This window comes from Hemibagrus wyckioides, linkage group LG13, assembly GCF_019097595.1.
Source record: "Hemibagrus wyckioides isolate EC202008001 linkage group LG13, SWU_Hwy_1.0, whole genome shotgun sequence".
Taxonomy (NCBI): domain Eukaryota; kingdom Metazoa; phylum Chordata; class Actinopteri; order Siluriformes; family Bagridae; genus Hemibagrus; species Hemibagrus wyckioides.
This window is the reverse complement of record NC_080722.1, coordinates 16774478-16798097: the sequence shown is the minus strand read 5'-3', so window position 1 is coordinate 16798097 and position 23620 is coordinate 16774478. Positions and strand designations below refer to the sequence as shown.

Here is a 23620-nt window from a genome sequence, read left to right as displayed (position 1 = left end):
CAGTGTATATATTATTGCTATTATTATTGTTTGAAGAATGTTCATCCATCAGCGCCAAAGAAATGGGCATCTATGTTCAGGGGGCAAACACCTCAATAATACAACTTAGAAACTGGTCCTTAAATATTTGGACAGTGACAAAATTTCCTAATTTTGCCTCTGTCCATCAATCACATGCTGATCACAGTGGTTAAAGCGTTGGACTACTGAACAGAAGGTTGTGAGCTCAAATCCAAGGACCACTAAGCTGCCACTGCTGGACCCCTTAAGCAAGGCCCTTAACCCTCAATTGGTCAGTTGTATAAACAACATAAATGTAAGTCACTCTGGATAAGGGTGTCTGCCAAATACCATAAATAGAAATGTATGATTATTCTTCAATTTGTCACTTGTATGCATAATCATCATTAATAACCATAAATCAGTTCTATAAATCATGAAAATGCCAAGAAAGTAAATGTTGAGAAATAGTCATATGAAAACCTAGCTTTAATTCCAGTGCTGCTTGACAGAAAATGGCACAAATAATCAACAACAGAACAGAATAAAAAGGTACCCCATATACACGTTAAAACAGGAGGAAACTAAAATATATCTAACAACAATAATTATGACCATTCCCTATATAACTGACATTTGTTAAATTAAAATAAGAATACACATCGGCTTAACTAGGCATCACAGACTTAACCCGTTTTATTTGTTGTATATTGAACTACGCGGTCATTTCTCCCTGGTACACAGTCTACACTAGGCAGGATTCCCTTTTAAATTGGGAGAAATACACCATTATGTAACTTAAATGTGCTTTTATAGTTACCTCGTTCCAACATGAAGACACTAAACATATTAGAAAATTAGTATTTTTTTATACAACACAAAGTTAACAGGAACAGATGTTACTGCATACCATACAGAAAGAATATTGTATGTTCATCTACCATTCTAGTTCATTTGTGATATCTGCGGTTTACGTATTTATACTCACTCCTGAACAAAAGTTGCGGCTTCTAACAAATAAGGCTAGACAGGTATACCAAGAACTGTCACGGTTTAACATCTACAAAGACCAATATGGTCAAACAATGTGTTTTTTTTTTTGATAGAACATCACACTAGAAAACACTTCTGGGCTTTTGTATAAAGGAATTCAGTGGAACCTATACTAAATGCAAAACCAAGTGATCATTAAAATCCATGCAATTTCACATGTTAACTTGGGCTTGTGCTATTAAAATAGAAGTTAAATGCATTTATGATTTAGCCCTTTTTTTAATTTTAAAACTGCAGCCTAAAAAGATGTAAATGAAGAACCAAAATGAGAATGAGGGCCAAATTGACATCTAGGTTCATTCTGGACAGCGTTAGATGACTGGCGCCGATCTGTCGTTTGTTACTGTGGGCCGCAGCCTGACCGTAGCGAAGGGATTCCCACCTCTGAAAAGAAATAGGGATTATTTGTCGTCACGCAGAGGACAAAACCAAGGGAAATTCAGCAGAAACCATGTTCTCAGAGCGATACTCACCCAAGAAATGGAGGCTTGGATGTGCCATTAGACAACGACACCTAATGAATAAAAAACATCATAGCTGTTAGTGTTATTGGCAGTGTTTCAGTTGTGGTCCCAGGCTCTGTGCAGGCTAAGCAAAGCTGCCCTGTCAGACTGGTTGGATTGGAATATCAGCTCATTGTTCTCTTGGTGCTGTTGAGAACAACTGACGCCAGGAGGCACAACAATATTCCATGATCTACAGAAGTAAAGAATTTTGAAATCGGGAAAAGAAAGCAAAATGATGGTGAATTGTTAAGATTTTTCTTTACATGTTTCTGTCAGCTGGTTAACATGACTGACTTAACATAATGGAGGTTAAAACGTCATCACCACCAGGAAGATCATGTGTCTGATTTTGTTCAGCTGACCTGGAAGTTAAGAAACCTGTTGAGGTCAACTGGCTCCTAGAACTAGTTTTAAGAAACCTGGCGTTAGAGCACATTGTGTCCATTAGGGGGCAGAATGATGCCATGCTCTCAGATTCTGGCCCTACTCGTTACCCAACAATCTACATTCCCAGCCAACTGGCAACATAAAGTGGACTTTCTTGCGCCTTGCATTTCCAGCTTTTTTTCCATTTCTCCCAGAGCCAGGGAGTCAGGCTCAACAACTATCTTTTTGTAGAGTACAGAAAAAGTGCAGCCATACACACCTGCCACTGAAGTGTGTACTGAAGATGTTGATGTGCTGGAATCTAACACTCACCTTATTGTCCTTCCTCCTCCCATCCCCTCCCCTCTGTGTATGTGTGTGTGTACAAAACCAGGCAGGGAACATTTTTCACATGTCTGTTTTTTATATTTTTTAATTTGCACAATGGCAGCAATGCAAAGGATTCCTCAAACCTTCACTTGTTCCCGTAAAACTAAGTTCATGCAAAGGTTTGTCTGTGTTTATCTTACTTTCCCCTATTCAAGTCAAACTTAATTCTGCAATAGAAGAACTGACTTATTTAAGCTGGCTTGTTTTGGAGCAGCACTGTGCAGCTGCAGAGCAGATGGCAGGTTTCAGGTTCATCCCCAGAGGGAAACTTGACCTATAGAGGGACTGTCCCCTTTGAGTTTTTTTTTTTTTTTTTGTTAAACATGTGGACCTTAGAGGACATTGTGCCTTAAGCATTGAAAGAGGCATTCCCTGTCATTGTTTTCTAAACCAGACAGACTTAATAGAGGAAAGATGGACTGGAGAGTAGGTGTGGGTTATACCGTGCTCTGTAGTGAGGGGGTGGAGGGCTTCCTGAATGAGTCACCATAGTCAGGGGGAGGCAGAAACACAGGCTGATCGTCGTCCTCCTCCTCCTCCTCCTCATCATCAGACTGCTTAGAGAGATCTGCCACATTCATGCTGTGCAAAGGGGATGCACACATACAACAGGTTGTATAAGCATAACAATTTAATCATTTCTTTCAAACCAGGTACTGGGATAAATGTAAAAAAAAGAGCATATTTATATAATAATATAACCATAATTACTTATTAAGCAAAGAGACTTACAGTTTTGGCATCACAGACTCACTGTATGGTCGGCAATAAGACGATGGAAACCAGCCTTTTCTGTGAAAATAACCATGATGGATCAAAAAAAATAAATAAAATGGATGACATTATTTATATATATATATATATATATATATATATTCACACACAAATCATGTTTGATAAATACAATAGCTGCATAAATAGAAAGATGCAATCATTATCGAGAACAAGCGAGTCACTGTAGAGGTGCGTTTCTCCCACCGGTGAGAGACATGCATTAAGCCTTGGTTGCTTAGAAACTGTCTTATATAGAGAAAGTCAATCGTAACTTTGAACTAGAGTGCTTTAAACCTGCTTCAGTAATAGCAAGACACAAAGACATTTCATTTCTCAAAACGGTAATGACAACATAATGGCTTCTGGGAAAAAAGTGTGGTCAAATTGTGATAAAGGGCAACTGTGCCTAGACATGTGGTAGCCACACTGCTTATTTCCACTTGTTCCTTTTCCAAAAAAAGACTCCAAAAAGCACCAGTAATTGCACTGATGTCTTTAGTGAGTTATGGCTTCATAGCATCTTCACTGGCGTGTTCATAACCATTACATCTACTTCCTAATAGAGCTAAAGAGTGGATTTCAATATAGCAAAAACATCCTCTTGAGGTGTATAAGGTGTATATGTATTTCGTTGTTCTATGACTTTAAACTAATTTTCCATTATTAGGTGATTTTACTAGACATAATTCGAGCATGGATTATTCAGTCACATGTTGCTTGTGCCTTTTAGACACAAAACCCTTTTGTTCACCCAAAACTATTGCGAGATCATTAGAAAATCCACGTAACTTCTTACAAACTCCAGTGTTAGCTGCTGTACACGTGGCTGTGGTTTACTCCAAGTCTGTTGTTGAAATATTTTACATTTCACTTTTAGTTTTCTATTATTGTTTTGTTGCTTTCCTTTCTGAATCGAATGCTTTTGTAAAACATATTCCAACACAGCTGATATAAACCAAAGTACAGAAACTTGAATGAGTTCAAACCTGCATTTTCAACATAACCTGGAGCTTCATGTCTGTGCCTCGTCACTGTGACCAAATAAATATCTTGTAACAGCAGTTGTTCTATCATCTTAAATCACTAAATTACCAGTAAAATAAACGCAAATAAAGTTTGTACTAGGCCGACAAGACAAGATTATTGCACACGAAGTTGCTTTCGGTGTGTCAACTTTCAAATAAATCAGTGCTGGTTACAACATATCAAAGCTTCAACTTTTAGCTTCTTTTCAACACTCCATTGCCTTGTCTTTAGACACATAGTGAACAAAAACGAAGAGCTGAGAGAGACATCATCTTATCCTCTGTTTCTATCACAAAGTTTGTTTGAATCACACTTTGTGCTCTCTAACTATAAGTCAAGGCACTAGAACATTCATTCTATCTTTTGTATCTGTTGGATCTCTGACATACCAAACATACCACACCAATTTCTGTATGCATTTTAGAAGCTCAAAATTGATGATGTACAACCAGTCTTTCCACTTCTTGTTTTTTTGCCTCAGATGATCTTGCATAATACATCCAAAAGCAAAAGTTAGATACCGACTGACAGAAAATACAATGCACCATTTGTGCTGGAAAAGCTCACTAGGCATTGACAGACACACACCAAGCTTATGCTGTAGTTAGACTTACTGCCCGGTTTTGTCCAGTTCCCCATAGAGCCAACCGTCCCTCTCTTCCTGAATCAGTAAAGTGATTATTTCTCCATCGTCGAAGCTGAGGAGGGACTCGTTGTTTCCTGCTGTGTGTGGGAAAATGGTCTGCACTCGTGGCTTCTTCAATAAGTTCATGTCACTGGACATAGATGTGGATCTGGACATGCTATCGAGACTGTCTTGGTCTGTTGGTTTCAGATCACAAAACGTACGTTAGTTCATTCTCATTCAAATTCCCGTAACATTATTAAGTAGGACAAACCAATTTAAATGCAGTGGGAAAACTTGAGTCAAAGAAGCTTATTCGAAAACAGTACACTATATATTATTATTACTATATAGTCTCTGTCTTGCCTGAGTAAGGCTCTGGGGACACGGGGCTTCTGGGGATCTCCTGTGAGAACATATTTACCAACGGACTGGTCTGAGCCTTCAGTGGTGGGGCTGGCGGAGGAACCATGGGGTCAGAATTCTGAGAGCAAGAAAAACAGAAGAGGAGATTGTGACAAAATTGTGACCAAAAGTTTGTGGACACCTGACCTGGATCATGCGCATATGAGGTTCTTTCCTAAACTATCACTACAGTATGGAAGTCCCAAGTGCACAGAATGTCTCTGAATGCTATATCATGCTCTTGTGGTTGAATGAACACAACCCTCCATAGCCACGTTCCATAATCTATTGGAAAGACTTTCCAGATGAGTGGAGGTTATTATAATAGCAAACAGGGAACTAAATATGGAATGGGATGGTTAAAAAAAGCACATACTGGCATGATTATGAGATGTACACAAACTTTAGGCGATATAGTGTACATATGATCTTCATAATTTGAAGCCCCACTCTTAAACACTCAGTACTTTACACCAGATAAACCAAAAGCATGAAACCATTAAGGAAAGTGTAGCGCGCGAGACCTGGAATGAAGAGGGCTGTATGTATGAAGCAGCCTTGAAAGCTACTGAGACAGACCAAGAAGAGCTTTTAAAATAGTTTGCAATGATAATTAATGCTTGATCGATCTACTACACTCAAAAAATGTTACGTTAACCCTTTTCAATTAACAAACAGATAACTTTCTTAAAGAGAATATCCTGCTTAATCATCCAGGACACATACTCACCCTGTTAAAGTGATCCAGGAGAGGTGATGACTTGGGAGAGTTGGAGATCGGGGTGCGTATACCCTCAATCATGGTTATTATGGTATCTGGCACCTGGAGGGCATCATTGCACTTGCCCTGCCAACTAGGGAGCTTCAGAGAGAGTATCTCCTTCGCCTGAGAATCATGACAGAAGACAAAGGAACAGGAGAAGGCCACACAGAAAGGTTTTATTGGGACTGAGTGTATAACACCGCTACTTCTCCATAACTTTTGGCTAACTTCTTGGCTAATCCTTTCAAGTGAGAAAGAATTTTTTTTAAGATAAATAAACACACTATTCAAATGACTAAAGAATATTTCAACCAGTGTGTGGTTGTACGAAGTTCAGTGATCGATTAATTATAAAATTGTGAGAAAAAAATACAAATGCTTATTTGTCTACAATTGAGTGTAATGTTCGACTAGACTCTGTCATAGAACTAAATTTGTTTCAGTGGAAAACTTATTTCCACAGAGCTGCTAGAACAAAGCTGTGCTTTAAAAAAAGGATTCATTAATGTTTCATAAACCTGAGAAAATGCCAAAGTCACATGGCACTTTAAATGCATTATAAATGATAATAGGGCTTACTTTGTCATGAAACTCTGCCATCTGATAGGAGAAGGTGCAGTGTTTGTCCACCAGGAAGCAGAACCTCCTCTTCTCCTCCAGCAGTGCCTCCCTGCAGCCGTCTGCTATGAACTTTTGCATGTCTGTCTGCCGCGAAGAAATAGTCTCCAGATACTAAAGACCAAAGTTAGTTCGGCAAATTATTAAGAAACATTGCAAACAGTCACACACTGTTCTGTGTAACATCTGTAGAACACAGCACAAAAAAATTATCTATAATACTGTCCTTAACTAGGATAAGCATGAATATATTTACACCATATCTCTCACCCCCCAATACCAACACAATCATTATTCAGTGACTAATGATGTCTGTAGACAGAAGACCTCCACCACCCACTGACTAACAACAAACTCAGTGAAGCTAAGCAGCAGATGAGAAGCAGATCTCCAGTGTTCGCAGGATTCCCCTTCCTATTATCTCGCTGTGGCCGTGTTGTCATAGTGACCATGCAAGTGGGTTCTCTCAGGTGTTGATTTCAGCCTCGTCACAACCTTTTACCTCATATCTACATGAGGGGAACCTGACAATATTGACCTCTGCGGTCTCTTTGTGCTGATCAGCCAGAAGTACATTTGACATTCGGTAAAATTTTAATGAAGAGTGGGTTGGTTATGGATTACAAAAACTATTATTAATCCAACAGCCCAAAATAAACTTTTTCAGCCTTGAAGAACAGATGCCCAGAGGGCTGAAAGAATGGGGAGATTCAGTAAACTTTTCTTGAATCTGTCGAGTTATGTCTTTACTAAATATAGCAACACTTTCTGCACTTCTTCCACTAAAAGTAGAAGCACTCTCCACAATAGCCAAACCTCGTCGTCATCTTTATTGACGTCATTTCTGTTGCCTGAGGGCAGTCAGCACTCCTTCACAGAACGAATCCACCCATGCCACAGAGTTCCTGATGTTTGCAAATTGCATCTCAAGCTATGAATTTTTTTTATTTTTATTTTTTTATTAAAACACAGCTATAAATGTTTTAGATGGAGGCACACCTCATCCAGATTGGAGAACAGCGTCAGCGTCACAGCGTCAGCGTGCGCACAATGAATTCAACACAATGCCATTCACGGTGTCATTCAACACAGTGCCAAGTCTCGTACTATGAACGGAGAACATATTACGTAGTATAATATAATTATAATGAAAGGTAGTAAACAGTAATGAATATCCAGCTGTAAATAAATCTGAAAATAACTTCAGATGTTACAGCATGGCATTAAGATCCAAAAAAAAAAAATAAATGCAAACATTATAACAGTATGTGCCAGCTAAAGCAAAAACAAGCAGCAGCAGAGTCAGAGTGTATAATTACTGAACATTGTTACATAAAAGAAGGTATATGCTTGAATAGGAAATTGTCAGCTACAAAATAAATAAATAAATAAATTTTAAAAAATCATCAAATGCTTCATGACGGTATAAAATAGTCCTATTATGAAGGGAAAAACTGACCAGAATAAATAAATAAATAAATAAAATAGCTAACCTCATTTTGCTTCATGTCGTACTTGCTGTTATGCTTCCCCTGGCTTTTTCGCCGCAGTTTCTTCAGATCTGCCTGTGTTTTGTCCAAGGAGTCTTGCCTCATTTTATGTTCAGACTGATATCTTTTGAATGTGGCCTGAGATAAAACAAAAACCCAGTATCAGCAGGGTTGCTTATATATACATACATACATACATACACATATATATACACATATATTATATTATATTATATTATATTATTATATTATATTATATATACACACACACATACACATATACATACACACACATACACATATATAATCACACACACCCTGATCAGGCATAACATATAACACTATGAGCAGTGAGTGGTGAAGTGAATAACACTGATGATCTCCTCATCATGGCACCAGTTAGTGGGTGGGATATATTAGGCAGCAAGTGAACATTTTGTCCTCAAGGTTGATGTGTTAGAAGCAGGAAAAATGGACAAGCGTAAGGATTTGAGCGAGTTTGACGAAGGGCCAAATTGTGATGGCTAGACAACTGGATCAGAGCATCTCCAAAACTGCAGCTCTTGTGTCCCCAGTCTGCAGTGGTCAAAAGTATCCTTTAAGTCCTGTAAGTATCCTTAAAGTTCTGTTAGTTGCAAGGTGGGACCTCCATGGCAACTTACAGGACTTAAAGACTTTTAGAAGACTTAAAGAAGTCCTTAAGACAGGACTTCTGCTGTTAACATGGTGCCAAATACCACAGTACACCTCCAGGGATCTAGTGGAGTCCATGCCTCGAAGGGCCAGGGCCGTTTATGCAGCAAAAGGGGGAGCAACACAATATTAGGCAGGTGGTCATAATGTTGTTATGCCTGATCATATATAGACCTAGAATAGAATAGAGCAAATGGAGCGCATAGAGCTGTGAGGAAGCAACAAAATGACTAAAACATTTAGCAGTCTAATTACCGTTTCAGTGGGAAATCTACTTACATTCATGTATTTGACATCCATATCCGTTTTCTTCTCCAGTTCTGTAATTAGATCTCTATGGAACTTTTGGAACTGATAAGAGTGAAAAATCGCTGTCATGAGAAATTGTAAACAGTCCTAACACTAACATCATAATTGTACTGCATTCCACGCACTTAAATAACTTTAACAGGAGGCATATCTTATCTGTAGTTAAATATTCACAACACTGAGAATGTGTGTAGCCAAGATATACAGATAGGGACATTCTCAAAGAAATGCTGAAGGTTAGGAATGTGGAAATATTGAAAAGGCCACGTGACCCTGCAATTCACAAACGATAAACGGACTACAGTGACAAGGATCCTCTGCAGCAGTGAAGGATTTATAACTTAGATTGTCGTACAGTGTGCAGATTGCCGAATGTCATGACCTTCTGAGAATTAGATGAATTGACTCGGTGACAAAAACTGGTTTTATAATGACTAGAAGTTTATGAAAAATCTGTGCACAGACCTTGACATATGCCGAGCTAAAAGGTAACATCAAAAACATCATCTTTCACAGAAGTCATTCGATTACTGCTCACCCAGTACTTTCTCTATTGATGGACAGAAACGGGTGAGAAAAAAAGAGAAAACGCTGCCTCTAAAGACAGAATGTTCTATTTTGAGTGAAATGTGATTTTCAGTGTCGTGCAAAGTGTGTAGTTTGCGAACTGGGGTCTGGGTGGCACAGCAGGCACTAAAGTCAATGGCACAGCTGGAGGGTAAAAGAGAAAGAAGGCAAAAGAAAGAGGGAAATAGATCTGTATTGTCACTCATGCTTTCTTACAGACTCCTCCAACTCCATCTGAACCTTCTTGTGCATATCAGAAATCTCCACCAGGACCACCCCTGCAGACAGAAATGCCAGTTTAGTACTGCAGATAAAACTATTTAACATTCATGCAGAAAATTCAGTCACTCTGGAAGTGACATATATACCATACTGTTAGATCACTGGTAATCTATCCCAAAATAATCTAAAAATATTAAACGCATCATTGAAACAAGTACAAAAACCTGGTTTAAATGATTACGTTATGCAACTATTCAGGGTTCAGTGAGTGTTATGTCAGCTTTCTAGCACTCATCTGGCATTAGTCATATAATTTAAACCCCACAGCAAACAAACAGAGGCAAGGGGCTACAGTGCGGTACGCATTAGCAGTGCTGGGCATGAACAGTGATGCTCAAATAGCAGCTACAACAACATTACCATGGAAAGGTCAGCACATTAAGCTGGTAAATGCTGCCTTTGTAGATATAGGGACATGAGGACGGTGTTTTTACTGCATCTCCATGAACAGCGAAAGCATGGATATCTTTGTCTTCCAAAGCAAGAATATGCTTAATCGTAGCTTTCTAGCATGAAAGTCAAATAGTAGTGGGAAGATCTCTGTGTAGAAGGAAATAGGTGCATAGAAAAAGTTTAGAAAGTTGGAGGTATGCATAATGAGCAAGGGCCATGCTTTCACAGATCCTCCATCAGCTTCTAGATTAAGTCCAGAACACCTGCCCTTCCTTCAACACCTTCTTTTTATCTTCTAATTACTGGTTTTTATGCGACATACCCTCTCAGCAGCCCCCACTGCTGGCAAAAACTCACCATTTTATTTCCTTTCACCTTGTTCATTAACTGATTTATTTCATGCAAAGCAATGCATAACTCCAGTATCCCAGCAACTAAATCTAAATGAATTATAGCATGTTTTATAAAATAAAAAGAAGCCTTCATTATCGCCACACATACATTATAGCACAGTCTTTTCTTCACATATCCCAGCTGAGGAAGTTGGGGTCAGAGCACAGGGGCAGCTATGATACAGCGCCCCTGGAGCAGAGACGGTTAAGGGCCTTGCTCAAGGGCCCTGCTCAAGGGCCCAACAATGGAGCTTGGTGGTGCTGGGGCTTGAACCCCGACCTTCTGATCAACAACCCAGAGCCTTAACGTTAATATAATACATAAATATAAAACACAAGGTGCACACACACATTTTTTCCATTCTTTATATCATTTTTTTTTGTTAGAATTGTAAAAATATATCATAGCCTTCACTCTCAATGAAGTGCATACAAAATGAATCTAATCTTAACACCTCCCCAGCAGACCCAGTTTGACTGATTATCCTGGCCATCAGTTTAACGCAATAAAACATTAATAAATAGAATAAGTCACTGGTCCAGGACCATCTCTTACAATTCTATATTTGGGTTACATTATCAGCTCTATGATATGTTCTGTTGTGATGTACTGTTTCTCTGAATCACCTTTGAAAAAGATGGGATGCGTGTGTAATAGCTCCTGTCAAAATAAGATGAAAAGCATCTCCCGCTCGCTGCTGACTAATGTATGTGCACACCACTGTCTTTTGTCTGATTAGCGCTCTCTCTCAGTCCTGCCACTCACTGCCAGACACATACAGCAGCTCTACTCTGGGCTAATCCAACACCCAGCCCATTATTTCTACCAGCAGTGCAAAACTCCTTTCCTGACTGAGAGTAGAGCACAGACTGCATGCTCAGAGACGTTTACTAGATGTTTCTGAGCAGCTAATAATGAATGCCTGGATTTCACTATTCGAAATGATATAGTTATTTACCATCTTTCTCTCTCTCAAAAAGAAAGCCCATCAAGCGATGGCTCGTTTCAAAAGAGGATCAATACAAATAAGCATACCAATTTAGGAGCAGCCATATGAGTAAACACTGCTAACCCTCTATAAAGACAGCAGCAGGTGGTTCTACTCAGTGCTCTGTCTATGTAAACACCATACAAATGCAGTGCTGAAAAAAGAGAGTCTATGAATTTAACAGAGAGAATTGAAAAAGAGATTTAATACAGAACACAATTGCACAACGATTTTTTTTGTTCATTCTGTACTCACAGAACAGCACTACAGAAACATGCAATATTTTCGTGTAGCATTTTAGGTGCACGTTTCTACCAGAAGCAGGGATTTTGCTACAAGTGGGAGGGAAAAGTGCCGACGGGACCACACGTAAAACTCATTATCTAATGCTTATTTCTACGAGTTGTGCATGTGACCTCCAAACCTGTTGAGCAACTGTGACCTTGAAAGCCTGAAGCATTCGTTTCACTTTACTGATTTGAAACTTCTATCCCAAGCACCTGGGTCTACATTCTCCAGGGGGAAAACTTGCTAAAAACTGGAATGCTGCTCAGGGCACAAAGCAACAAACATCGAGTAGAACCCTTTCACTGAGGAACCCCACAGAAACAGCAATGTTAGATTAGACTCTACTCAGTTAGCAAATACTGGAGATGTGCAGTATGGAAGAATTGCAAAAGCACTGACTGAGGATTGTGCCACCATTAGGACCCTCATAACCATCCACATCCTCCTTCTCTGCAACAGGCCAATGAGCATCCATCCTTTGCTTTGGTCAGGATGTTTCCTGAGGACAATGCCAAGGTGTATCTAGACTTAGGCTTAAGGTTGAGTAAAGGCTCAGGATTCAATGGATCTAGGCCAAAGAGACCCGGCTGAGAGACAGGTGGACTATCCATGGCCCAAAGGACAGCTACTTGTGACAAAAGCTATGACAAAGGAAATCTGCTGCCTGGGATTATACTCCCTTATCTCCAAAGTTCCCAGAGACTTTCTCCATGTTTGGTTTGCACGTTATGCAATGTGAGAGGGCAGTTCTATGGCCCATGAGGAGGAGCAAGGCTCACAGAAAAGCCAGAGAAGTATGTGACTGAATGGGTGGGGTTACGCATCTGTACTTCTAGTTGCGCCCTTTTGAGTTAGAAATCTTGTCATGTTGGCCTGCACTCATTGTGACAGTGTTATAAGTAAATGCAGGATATTATTGTAGGCTCTACCCCATATTATGACAGAGACTATTGTGTTCTGCCTGCAATACAAGACAAAAAAAGAGACAAAAATAACATCTTAACGTCCAAAGTTTTTAGGGTTGGCAGGATATTATCATTGGTTTACCTCATTATTCAGACCTCATCAAATGGGCAACAGAAACCTCACAGTGCTGGACTCTCAGTGTAAGAGCATCACCACTGAGAAGAAGTGCTTGGCCATCCATGGGGGTGGCCCTCATTTTGATGCTACATTTGGGACGCCCTTTCAATCTCTGTTTACAGAGATTTTGGAAGGAGTGGGAGGGCTAAAGGCTGATGTGTCATACCTTAACTTCATTATCTAACAACCAGTACTTTTTTTTTTTTACCTTCTTTCTTTTGGGTGCATTTAGCTGTGTGTGTAGGGGAGTGAATCTCCAAAACCCACAGAGCAACTGCGACCTTGAGAAAGTTCTTTAAATCACCGCCCCAAGTTTGGTAAGACTTGTTAAGAAAGAAAAAATGCTCCACTGCTAAATTTAACCCGGGTCTATTCACAGTACATACACTACACACTGTATATTTGTCATTTCTATACTGGCCATACAGAAATAACTTCCCCTTTAATACATGGGCTCTAATATAGGAAGGCAATAAGTTAAATCATAAAACTGGCATTTCATAATTCAACACCTACTGGTCTTTGTTCTCCAGTCTCACTGTGCATCTGCCATAGTGTATGTGGATGACATAATACACATTGATGCCTGGGAGAGACTTTTAATAAAGCGTAAACCTGGCAAGATGTTTGTATGAGTGGGGCACTGTGAGCTTCTAGTTAGAAATCTTGTCAAGTTAGCTTCTGTTGCAAGTTGGTGCTATTGTATAAAACTTCTATTCCTCTGTATTAAAACTGGCATCATTTTCCTGATAGCAGTCATAGCTTTCCATTTGGGCCTGGGCATGTTTCACCAAATTGCCATTTCTCCAGAGGGATTAAAAAATACTCTCTACTTTAGTGTGTATCAAAATGATAAGCTATAGTGGCTTGCGCATAAACCAAAACTAGAAAGGATACAAGAGGTTTTCAGGGCTAATGGTATATTATAAAAAGTTTGTCTCATTGTTCAGATCTGCAAACTCTCTGCAGCACCCATGAGAAGCAGGGCCAGCAAGTGGGTAATGAAGTTGCTTTTACTCTATTGGATCAATTTTGGGATGAGGGCAAAGAATATGGGCCAACGTGGAACACTTGAACTTTGTTATCTATGTTTCCTTTTTTCCTTTAGTCTTTTCGGTGTTCATTTTTTATCATCTATTCCTCTACATCACTCACTCTGGTACAGGTTTTGTACATAGCACTTTGGGTCAGTTCTCAGTTAGTAATGAATATACTTTTTTAGCAAAACCCACATTAAGGGATAACTGCAACAGCCTTCAGTTGTAAATTCAACAATGAATCTGTGTTGACTCTTGTGCACAAATTAGCAATACAAGCAAACAAATGTTTTTTTCTAGGGATCATAGGTAAGCTTCCAACTCATCAGAAATAGCTGAGCACATAATGTACACGCAAAAGCTTTCTATATGGTTCCTTAAATATATAAGTATTCCTGAAATAAAGTGATTAGTCTGTTGATTGCTAAAAACAAAAGTCGTCACCACGAAAATTTCAATCCAGTTAGAAAAGGAAGAAGGAACCTGTGTCACTTTATCTTTGAAATATGACGAGGAAGAACCTCTAGGAGGAACAGCACAGCACAGTGATATTTTAAATAAATGACACACCCTCCAATGGCTGCTATTTCCTGATGTCTCTTCTATACATATATCGTTGTACTAAAGGTTACTTGTTGAAATGCTTCGTTGTGAAAAATTTTCACACAATGTCCCCAAATGTGGGAAATCTAGATGATTTATCACAAAGTGCAAACTCACCAAGAACTAATCAAACACATGTGAAAGCACTTAAGCCTTCGGGTTAATAGCCACAATTAAATAAATTAAATTAAAAAGGCTATTAATGAGCCTTTTGTGAACAACAGCACAAATTAGTTGTACCATCTTGGCCTTTATAACGGGGGCTGTTTTTAAAATCTTAGCAATTACTTTCACCCAAAATAACAAGCTGCTCCCGGATAAACTGACACCTACTTCATATCTTAAAGAAAGCGTGCTGTTTGTAGACAGTAATTGAAAAAAGAAAAAGAAAAAACTAATAAAGAACTATGTAAATGCTGGAGGAACCATTAGAGATGTGGACATATGAACAGCAGAAGTGTAGGACTGACCGACACAAGAGCACCTTAATTGGACAGAGTGTCCATGTGAGGGGTCTACACCAAACAGACCTTTTAAAGATTGAATCAAATGCTCAAACTCTGCCACAAAACCAGTACCATTATCAGACACCTGATTTTAACTCGCTCTCTCACTTCCAGGTTAAGCAGAGAAATGACTTAACCAGGCTGACCCCCTGGTTCTCTACTGCTGGATTTATCCTCCACTTTTCTAAACAAACAGTACATGAACACTGCAAGAGTTTGTGAACCTTCTACAACCTTGTCTGAATTTCAATGTCTCTGGCCACTCACACGACACAATCAACAGAGCTTTTTTGTAGCATTTGTCACATTCCAGTCCAAGTGAGTGTTCCAGCGGCCCTCACAGACCTCTACATCTGGAACTGCACTAATGGACTGTCACAATGGCAATTAATCATGTAGAGCCATTTGCAAAAAAAACAAGAGTGGTGAGAGTGATGAGAGAATTACATGGGATGGCCATGACATACTGAGAGTGAGAGAGAGAGAGAGAGAGCGCGAGAGAGAGAGAGAGCGCGAGCAATTTTCCCATCCATTTCCACTTTTCTGAAGGAGTGTAATTTAACTTCAGTGTTGGCAAACTAAATGCTAAAAAAGTTGCTACATCATACCTTACAAAACAAGACCATGTGCGCAGATTCCCATTAAGAGATAAGGGTAATGACCTGTTAATCATCACAGTCCAGATAAAATCATCTATTAATAACTACATTAAATAGATCTCTCCGTTTAGAGACAAACGGATGAGTCATGAGTCAGATCAGAGCATTTTGAGGCAGATCGAGAGAGATTAGAAGGGTGGACTAAGGATGTGGAAGTGTGGGGTGGTCGGGCTCTCAGAGGCGATCGTTTGCTGCTGTACTTTGCTCGACACTTGAGAGAATTTACACTGTCTGGGGGTGTTCGAGCTGTCTGGCAGAGCCTCCAAGTTTCAAACACTGGGTTTAAGATTGGCAGTGAATTACACTAGAACTCAGATATCCTGCAGGCGGCCATGAATCAAAACCAGAACTCAAACCCTGCTATCGACATCTGAATCAATAAATAACCAAAAGATTGATTTGCTTTTAACAACTTGAATAAACACAGAGTGAACCATGGTTGCTTTTTCATAAAGTGTACCTCACTTACACACCAATGACATGTGGAGTTAAAATGCAATTATTAAAACCTGCTGAATCCGTGTTAATAAATCACAGGCTAGTGCTGAAAGACCTGCCATTTTCATCCCAAATGAATGTAGCTGCTTAGTCAGTGCCAATAAACAACAAGAACAATTTGTACAAAACCTTCTGATAGCAATATTCCAAACCAGCAGCAGTGAATCATCTACATTAGGACATAATCGGCCTCTTCCTCAGCATCTGTGGCCTACACTGATGCTGACTATGACACTTACCCAGCTCTCTGGAGACCGGTGACACAGCAGCATTCTCTCCGATCTTTGAAACAGCATCAAAATACGTCTTTCCAGCAAGCGTCATCGCTGCAAGAGTGAACTGTGTGTTTACAGATGCTCGGGTCTATGTGTGATAACGAACACATGCACTAATAAACCCATCATATAGCACAGCTAGATATTTACCAGTTACTGCTTTCTCATAGTTCTTCCCCAGATTTACAAGATTGCGCAGTCCTGGGTTGAACTGCTCCATGACATTCTGTAGGAAAACAGCAGAAAAAACAGGATTGAAGATAATCAGCACTTTTAGATTTTAATGAGTGATGCGATTGATGATAAAACATTTAATCTTTCAGTCTTCTTCCAGTACAAACACACCCTATCTGTTTGTACGTAAAGGTACATTTCTGTCAACGTTTTAATTATTTCCCTAATTAAGACTCTTTTTTTTTTTACTGCAATCAAAACATTAGCCTTTACGATATAACGATATACTCACATACTGATACGAGTCTTTCAAGCATTCACCCAATGTTTTATTGTGTACTGAGAGGATCCTATCCAATCTCAGGCACTCTTTAGTGTTTGTGTATTTTTTTTTTTTTTGAGTAACCACAGGGTATGAACCAATACGAGTAAATATTTGTGGTCAAATCATGCAGGTCAGTCACAACACAATATATATAGCAGAATAACCACAATATACTCCATTTCACATAAGCTTGGGACTGAAGAATTCATTGTTGCTGAGTATTCTTCTATATACTGACCAAAGTAAATGTAATGTTCTTACTTTTCTTATGAATTTCAAACTTTAAAGATTTGCGAAAAAGTATAATACCACTTTACCAACACAGCCAAAAAGGTCATGATTGGACACTTGGTGGAAAACAAAGTCATCTGTGTTTCCGAACAAACTTCCATACAAGTCGAGGAGGGTTCAGTAGTCCAATAAAAAGCACTGAAATATCTATTTTATTTGAAATGTATCTATTTAATCAAACTACGATGTCAAAAATATAGGACTGTGAATCATTTGCAATTCATCAGATATGCAAATATTTCCCCTATTTTGTAAACTGGTTTGCTCTGTTGTATTTTCATGCCACCAGAGCTTCTTCTACATACTTTCTCATACACTACATTGCCAAAAGTTTTGGGACACCTGCCTTTACATGCGCATGAATGTAATATGGAGTTGGCCCGCCCTTTGCAGCTATAACGGCTTCAATTCTTCTGGGAAGGCTGTCCACAAGGTTTAGGTGGGTGTTTATGGGAATTTTTGACCATTCCTCTAGAAGAGCATTCGTGAGGTCAGGCACTGATGTTGGAAGAGAAGGTCTGGCTCGCAGTCTCCGCTCTAATTCATCCCAAAGGTGTTCTATCAGGTTGAGGTCAGGACTCTGTGCAGGACAGTCAAGTTCCTCCACACCAAACTCACTCATCCATCTTTTTATGGACCTTATTCTGTGCACTGGTGTGCAGTCATGTTGGAACAGGAAGGGGTCATCCCCAAACTGTTCCCACAAAGTTGGGAGCATGAAATTGTCCAAAATGTCTTAGTATGCTGGAGCATTAAGAGTTCCTTTCACTGGAACTAAGGGGCCAAGCCCAACCCCTGATTTCAATGATTTGGAGGGGTGTCCCAAAACTTTTGCCACTACAGTGTATGTAGATGGTCTCTGGCTATTACAAACACAAATACATACACACAAAAAGACTGCATTCAAATATTGTGCGAAAATGACTTAAAGTTGAAATATGAGTTACAGCTGTCAAGACAACACACACAAATAAGTGGACATATGTCTTGGTCCATATGCATGCTGGAAAGTACAGGAAAGTATGACAACAGGCTTCTGTCCACTCAGGAGTCTAGCAGAGGCCCATGTTAGGTGATGTGCCAGTGATGGCAATGAGTAGTTTATGAGTTTCCTTACAAAAACATTGACAATACATCCTTCATATAGCATCATACAATAATCTTTAATCATTAATATGTTCTTTCCTTTTATTCTTGGATACTTGCATTTCAAAGAACTAAGTCCTGTGAGTCAGGTAAATAGTTGACAAGTTCCATTTTCAGTTCCCAAGGCACACACCCATGACAAAACAATGATGAGACAGGTATGCAACACACACACACACACACACACACACACACCAGATCAAACTGGTTTCTGTATCCAACCCCAGATACCCAAGTGAAAGAGGACAAAACATGTTTTAACTCTATTCACATGAGAGTTAAGCAAAACCAGGAAACACAAAAAACAGAAGAAATGACGCAAAAAAAAATGATGACGTCAAATTTCAGGTCAATTTTACGAAAGAAACAAACACTATTAAAAGTTAAACCTGATTCCGCGTCTCATCTCAGTCAATATGCCTGAGGGGGAAAAAACAACTTTTCCCGGAATCGAAAATTCTATTCTAAAATATTCTACACACGTTTACTATCCAGAATTTTCTGTTGATATTTACCTTATAAGTGCTTTCCGTGAGCTTGTTCACGTCGTCCGGGTCTCGAGACATTTTGGCCACCAATTCGTTTCCAACACTGGGGAGTAAAAAGTAACTGGGAGGGGGAAAAAAAAATCACTTCGCTCGAACTTTGCAGGGAAAAATTCTCTAATAAATCCCAATTCCAAGATGAAACTTGCGGTGCTAAAACACTAAAGTCGCCTCTTAATAAGAAAGCCTACACGAGCGCCTTTTCCTCACCGCGCGCGCAGAGATGCCAGTGAACACTGAGCGCGAGAGGATCAGCACGCGGCGTGTCACAGGTCGCATGTGAAGAGGTAGGGTCCGTGACGTCACCCGCCGCTTTTGATGATGAATGAATTGACGGCTTAGGCAAATCACGTTGCTAAACAGCTAATATTCATTTCTGCCGCGTCGTTTTTTTAACGTGGAGGGTTTTCTTTTGGTGCCGCGAGAAATTTAGGGTCTTTCACAGTTTAACGCGCCGGACTCCGCAAACAACCCCGCAAAAAATAATCCGTTCTCACATAGACAACTTTTCATCCCCAGGGTCCTCCTGCTCCCCTTTTTCACAGCACTGCTGAAATTGTTTATTATAGCGAGCTGATCACTTTATTCAAATACAAGTTTTGACCCTGGGCAATATTATGTTTCAAGAGTCCATAGAGGCATAAAATATAATACGTTGCAGTCATATTGCGAGGCATTTTGATAAATAAAAAATAATAACGATGCAAAATCATACTTATAATGATTGAAGATCAAAGCAAGATCAGATCAGAACGCATACAGATAAAGGCGCGAGGAAACGGAGGCATTCCTTTGTATTTGGCGCCACCTAATGACCATTAAATTGATTGCACCTTAAGTATTTAATTCTCTCTCTCTCTCTCTCTCTCTCTCACACACACACACACACACACACACACACACACACACACACACACACACACACACAGCAATGTGCATTAATGCTGAGTGCACATTTAGCCGAAGAGGATGTGTGCAAATATAACAACTGATTAGATGGACTGAAACAGACAGTAGAATTGATGGAAGACGATGAGCAACAGAATTAGATTTAACAGAGTGGTAAAATTTAGTGCAAAAAGTTCTGTACAGATTTCAAGAATGATGGATTTGCAGAAGCATCTGAAGAGCAGTTATGTTCTCTAATGGCAGAAGAAAAGAAGCTGTTTGGCCTAAAAACTGCAATGATAGACTTAAAACTAATAATGTTAGCACTGTTTAACTCTATATCATGGAGTCTAAAATCTTATCCAAAAGACTGGTGAGGGTTTTGGTCTTAATATCAACCAAGCAGAAGTCACACCTGAACCTACAGGAAGCCGGATAAGATTGGAGACACCAGTATTGTAGTATTTCATTGTTTTGGTTGCCTCTGTATTGCTCAGTTACTGAATTTAAAGAAAGAAAAATTATATCTAGTCTATATCTATATATATTTTCTGTACATCCACTTTTGTGACAATGCCCATTGTTAAAAGTGCTATATAAAAAAATTGAATTGAATTGTTTATTAGAGGTTTTGGATTTTGGCCTTCAAGAATTTGTATGTTATCCCAGAGAAGGGGCTGAAATATGATGCAATTCAGTGCAATCCAAATGTCAGACATCCTTAGCCTTTCGGATCCTTATACCTTGTTCTTTAAGTGTGGGCCTTACAATTAGTTACAGTTATTACTGAATACTAAAATGCGATGCAGTATTTAGATGAACATAGTGCGATTCTTTTTGGGAGATACTGTGTCATGTTCAAATAGTGATTGTAGCCCATTTCTTTAATTTGTAGAGTTTATTTTAAATTTACTTAATGAATAGAGACTGACAATTTCGATTCTATTTTATTTTATTTTATTTTATTTTATTTTATTTTATTTTATTTTATTTTATTTTATTTTTAAAGTTCCGTATATAAATGATAAAAAAAAATTGCATTTAGATGTACACTATATTGCCAAAAGTATTCGCTCACCCATCCAAATAATCAGAATCAGGTGTTCCAATCACTTCCATGGCCATATGTGTATAAAATCAAGCACCTAGGCATGCAGACTGTTTTTACAAACATTTGTGAAAGAATGGGTCGCTCTCAGGAGCTCAGTGAATTCCAGCGTGGAACTGTGATAGGATGCCACCTGTGCAACAAATCCAGTCGTGAAATTTCCTCGCTCCTAAATATTCCACAGTCAACTGTCAGCTGTATTATAAGAACGTGGAAGTGTTTGGGAACGACAGCAACTCAGCCACGAAGTGGTAGGCCACGTAAACTGACGGAGCGGGGTCAGCGGATGCTGAGGCGCATAGTGCGAAGAGGTCGCCAACTTTCTGCAGAGTCAATCGCTACAGACCTCCAAACTTCATGTGGCCTTCAGATTAGCTCAAGAACAGTGCGCAGAGAGCTTCATGGAATGGGTTTCCATGGCCGAGCAGCTGCATCCAAGCCATACATCACCAAGTGCAATGCAAAGCGTCGGATGCAGTGGTGTAAAGCACGCCGCCACTGGACTCTAGAGCAGTGGAGACGCGTTCTCTGGAGTGACGAATCGCGCTTCTCCATCTGGCAGTCTGAGGTTGCCAGGAGAACGGTACTTGTCTGACTGCATTGTGCCAAGTGTAAAGTTTGGTGGAGGGGGATTATGGTGTGGGGTTGTTTTTCAGGAGCTGGGCTTGGCTCCTTAGTTCCAGTGAAAGGAACTCTGAATGCTTCAGCATACCAAGACATTTTGGACAATTCCATGCTCCCAACTTTGTGGGAACAGTTTGGAGCTGGTCCCTTCCTCTTCCAACATGACTGTGCACCAGTGCACAAAGCAAGGTCCATAAAGACATGGATAACAGAGTCTGGTGTGGAGGAACTTGACTGTCCTGCACAGAGTCCTGACCTCAACCCGATAGAACACCTTTGGGATGAATTAGAGCGGAGACTGAGAGCCAGGCCTTCTCGTCCAACATCAGTGTGTGACCTCACAAATCACACTGGAAGAATGGTCAGAAATTCCCATAAACACACTCCTAAACCTTGTGGACAGCCTTCCCAGAAGAGTTGAAGCTGTTACAGCTGCAAAGGGTGGACCGACGTCATATTGAACCCTATGGATTAGGAATGGGTTGTCACTTAAGTTCATATGCGAGTCAAGGCAGGTGAGCGAATACTTTTTGCAATATAGTGTATATCCCTTTTGTTCATCACAGGATCATCAGTGGTTTCTGTGATGGAGTATTTTAAGCACAGCGATATCACGAACTTGGTGATGTGTGTTGTGTTATACTGTAAGTGTTTCAAACAGAGAAGTTTTAAATGCCTTAGTATCACTGTGGTGTTGTTAGCAATCCACAAACTGCTCCCCTAAGTTTTGTTACACAGTTATTGCTAATTATCTCACAGGCTTCTGTAATAACCTTTATTACAAAGACTCTTACCTGAACTAGAAACAGCTTCTTAGGTATTTATGACCATCATGCTGCAGCAAAGACCAATGCTGTCGTTACTTTGAGCCAGGAGCAAAATTAAATCGAGGGACAGAACCTCAAGAGTGTGTACTAGTAAGCAAAAAAAAAGGGCAACTCATTCACTTGAGCTAATTTTTTCCAGGAAAATGACTGAGACATTATGGACAGGGCAGCAAAACTCATATTCCTTTATTAAAAGGAACTAGCTTACTACACCCAACTCCCTGACACTGAGTCTCTTCACCACAGTAGATGTCTGCACAGAGCACACAAAATCATCAAGGATTCCTCCCACCCTGTTCAACCTCTTTCCATCCAGGAAGAGATACAGGGCCATCTGAACCAGAACCAGAAGTTTCAGGGTTCAGGGAAGGTTTTTTTTCCCTCACAACCATAAATATACTGAACTCTGCTACACTGCTAGGGCACTCATGTTTAACTAACACTTCACCAGTTTTGCCTTACCCTGTACATTCTGCTACATTTTTCCCGTATAACATAATTATAATGTACATAATTGTTAATTACCCACAGTTTATCTATCTATCTATCTATCTATCTATCTATCTATCTATCTATCTATCTATCTATCTATCTATCTATCTATCTATATATATATATATATATATATATATATATATATATATATATATATACACTGTATCTCTGTTAATGTTACAATGTACATAATGCACACATTTTGCACAAATATATAATTACTCTTTCCTGTACACTTTATCTGCTGTAAATCCTACTTGCACATAATTCTCTATGCACACTCTGACATAGCCTTATTTATTGATGCACATATTTACATATTTATCCGCACTTGTTCATTTGCAAAGTTTTGCACTTTTGGTAGATGATAAACAGCATTTCGTTGCTATGTACTTGTACCTGCAATGACATTAAAGTTGTATTGATCTCTCTAAATCTATCTAACTAAAAGTGATGCAGAACAAAAGGAAACAAATTTGCAAACAAATATAATGCAGACTGAATATAATGCAGAGTAGCTCTCTCCTCTCCCAGTTGCTTTATAGTATTACGGCAAGTACACATAAAAGACTGCTGAAAATCAATATAATGCACAAAAGTTATTAAT

At 39.4% G+C, this 23620-nt stretch overlaps 1 protein-coding gene across 2 annotated transcripts; it reads right to left on the bottom strand.

Annotated features, from left to right (window-relative positions):
• Window positions 1–471: 471 nt before the first annotated feature.
• Window positions 472–19479, bottom strand: baiap2l1a (BAR/IMD domain containing adaptor protein 2 like 1a). Of its 2 annotated transcripts, XM_058406838.1 has the most exons (14): window positions 19042–19477; window positions 16741–16816; window positions 16555–16641; window positions 9802–9863; window positions 8989–9060; window positions 8020–8154; window positions 6488–6640; window positions 5876–6031; window positions 5107–5224; window positions 4730–4937; window positions 3048–3107; window positions 2759–2897; window positions 1527–1567; window positions 472–1437 (listed from the first exon to the last, which is right to left on the bottom strand). In XM_058406838.1, the coding sequence occupies exons 1-14, from the start codon at window positions 19090–19092 to the stop codon at window positions 1365–1367; spliced, it is 1431 nt and encodes a 476-aa protein (XP_058262821.1). In that variant the 5' UTR covers window positions 19093–19477; the 3' UTR covers window positions 472–1364. The 2 variants fall into 2 exon arrangements, with proteins under 2 accessions (XP_058262821.1, XP_058262822.1); XM_058406839.1 differs by lacking the exon at window positions 16555–16641 and having other exon boundaries at window positions 19042–19479.
• Between the last annotated feature and the right edge of the window lie 4141 nt (window positions 19480–23620).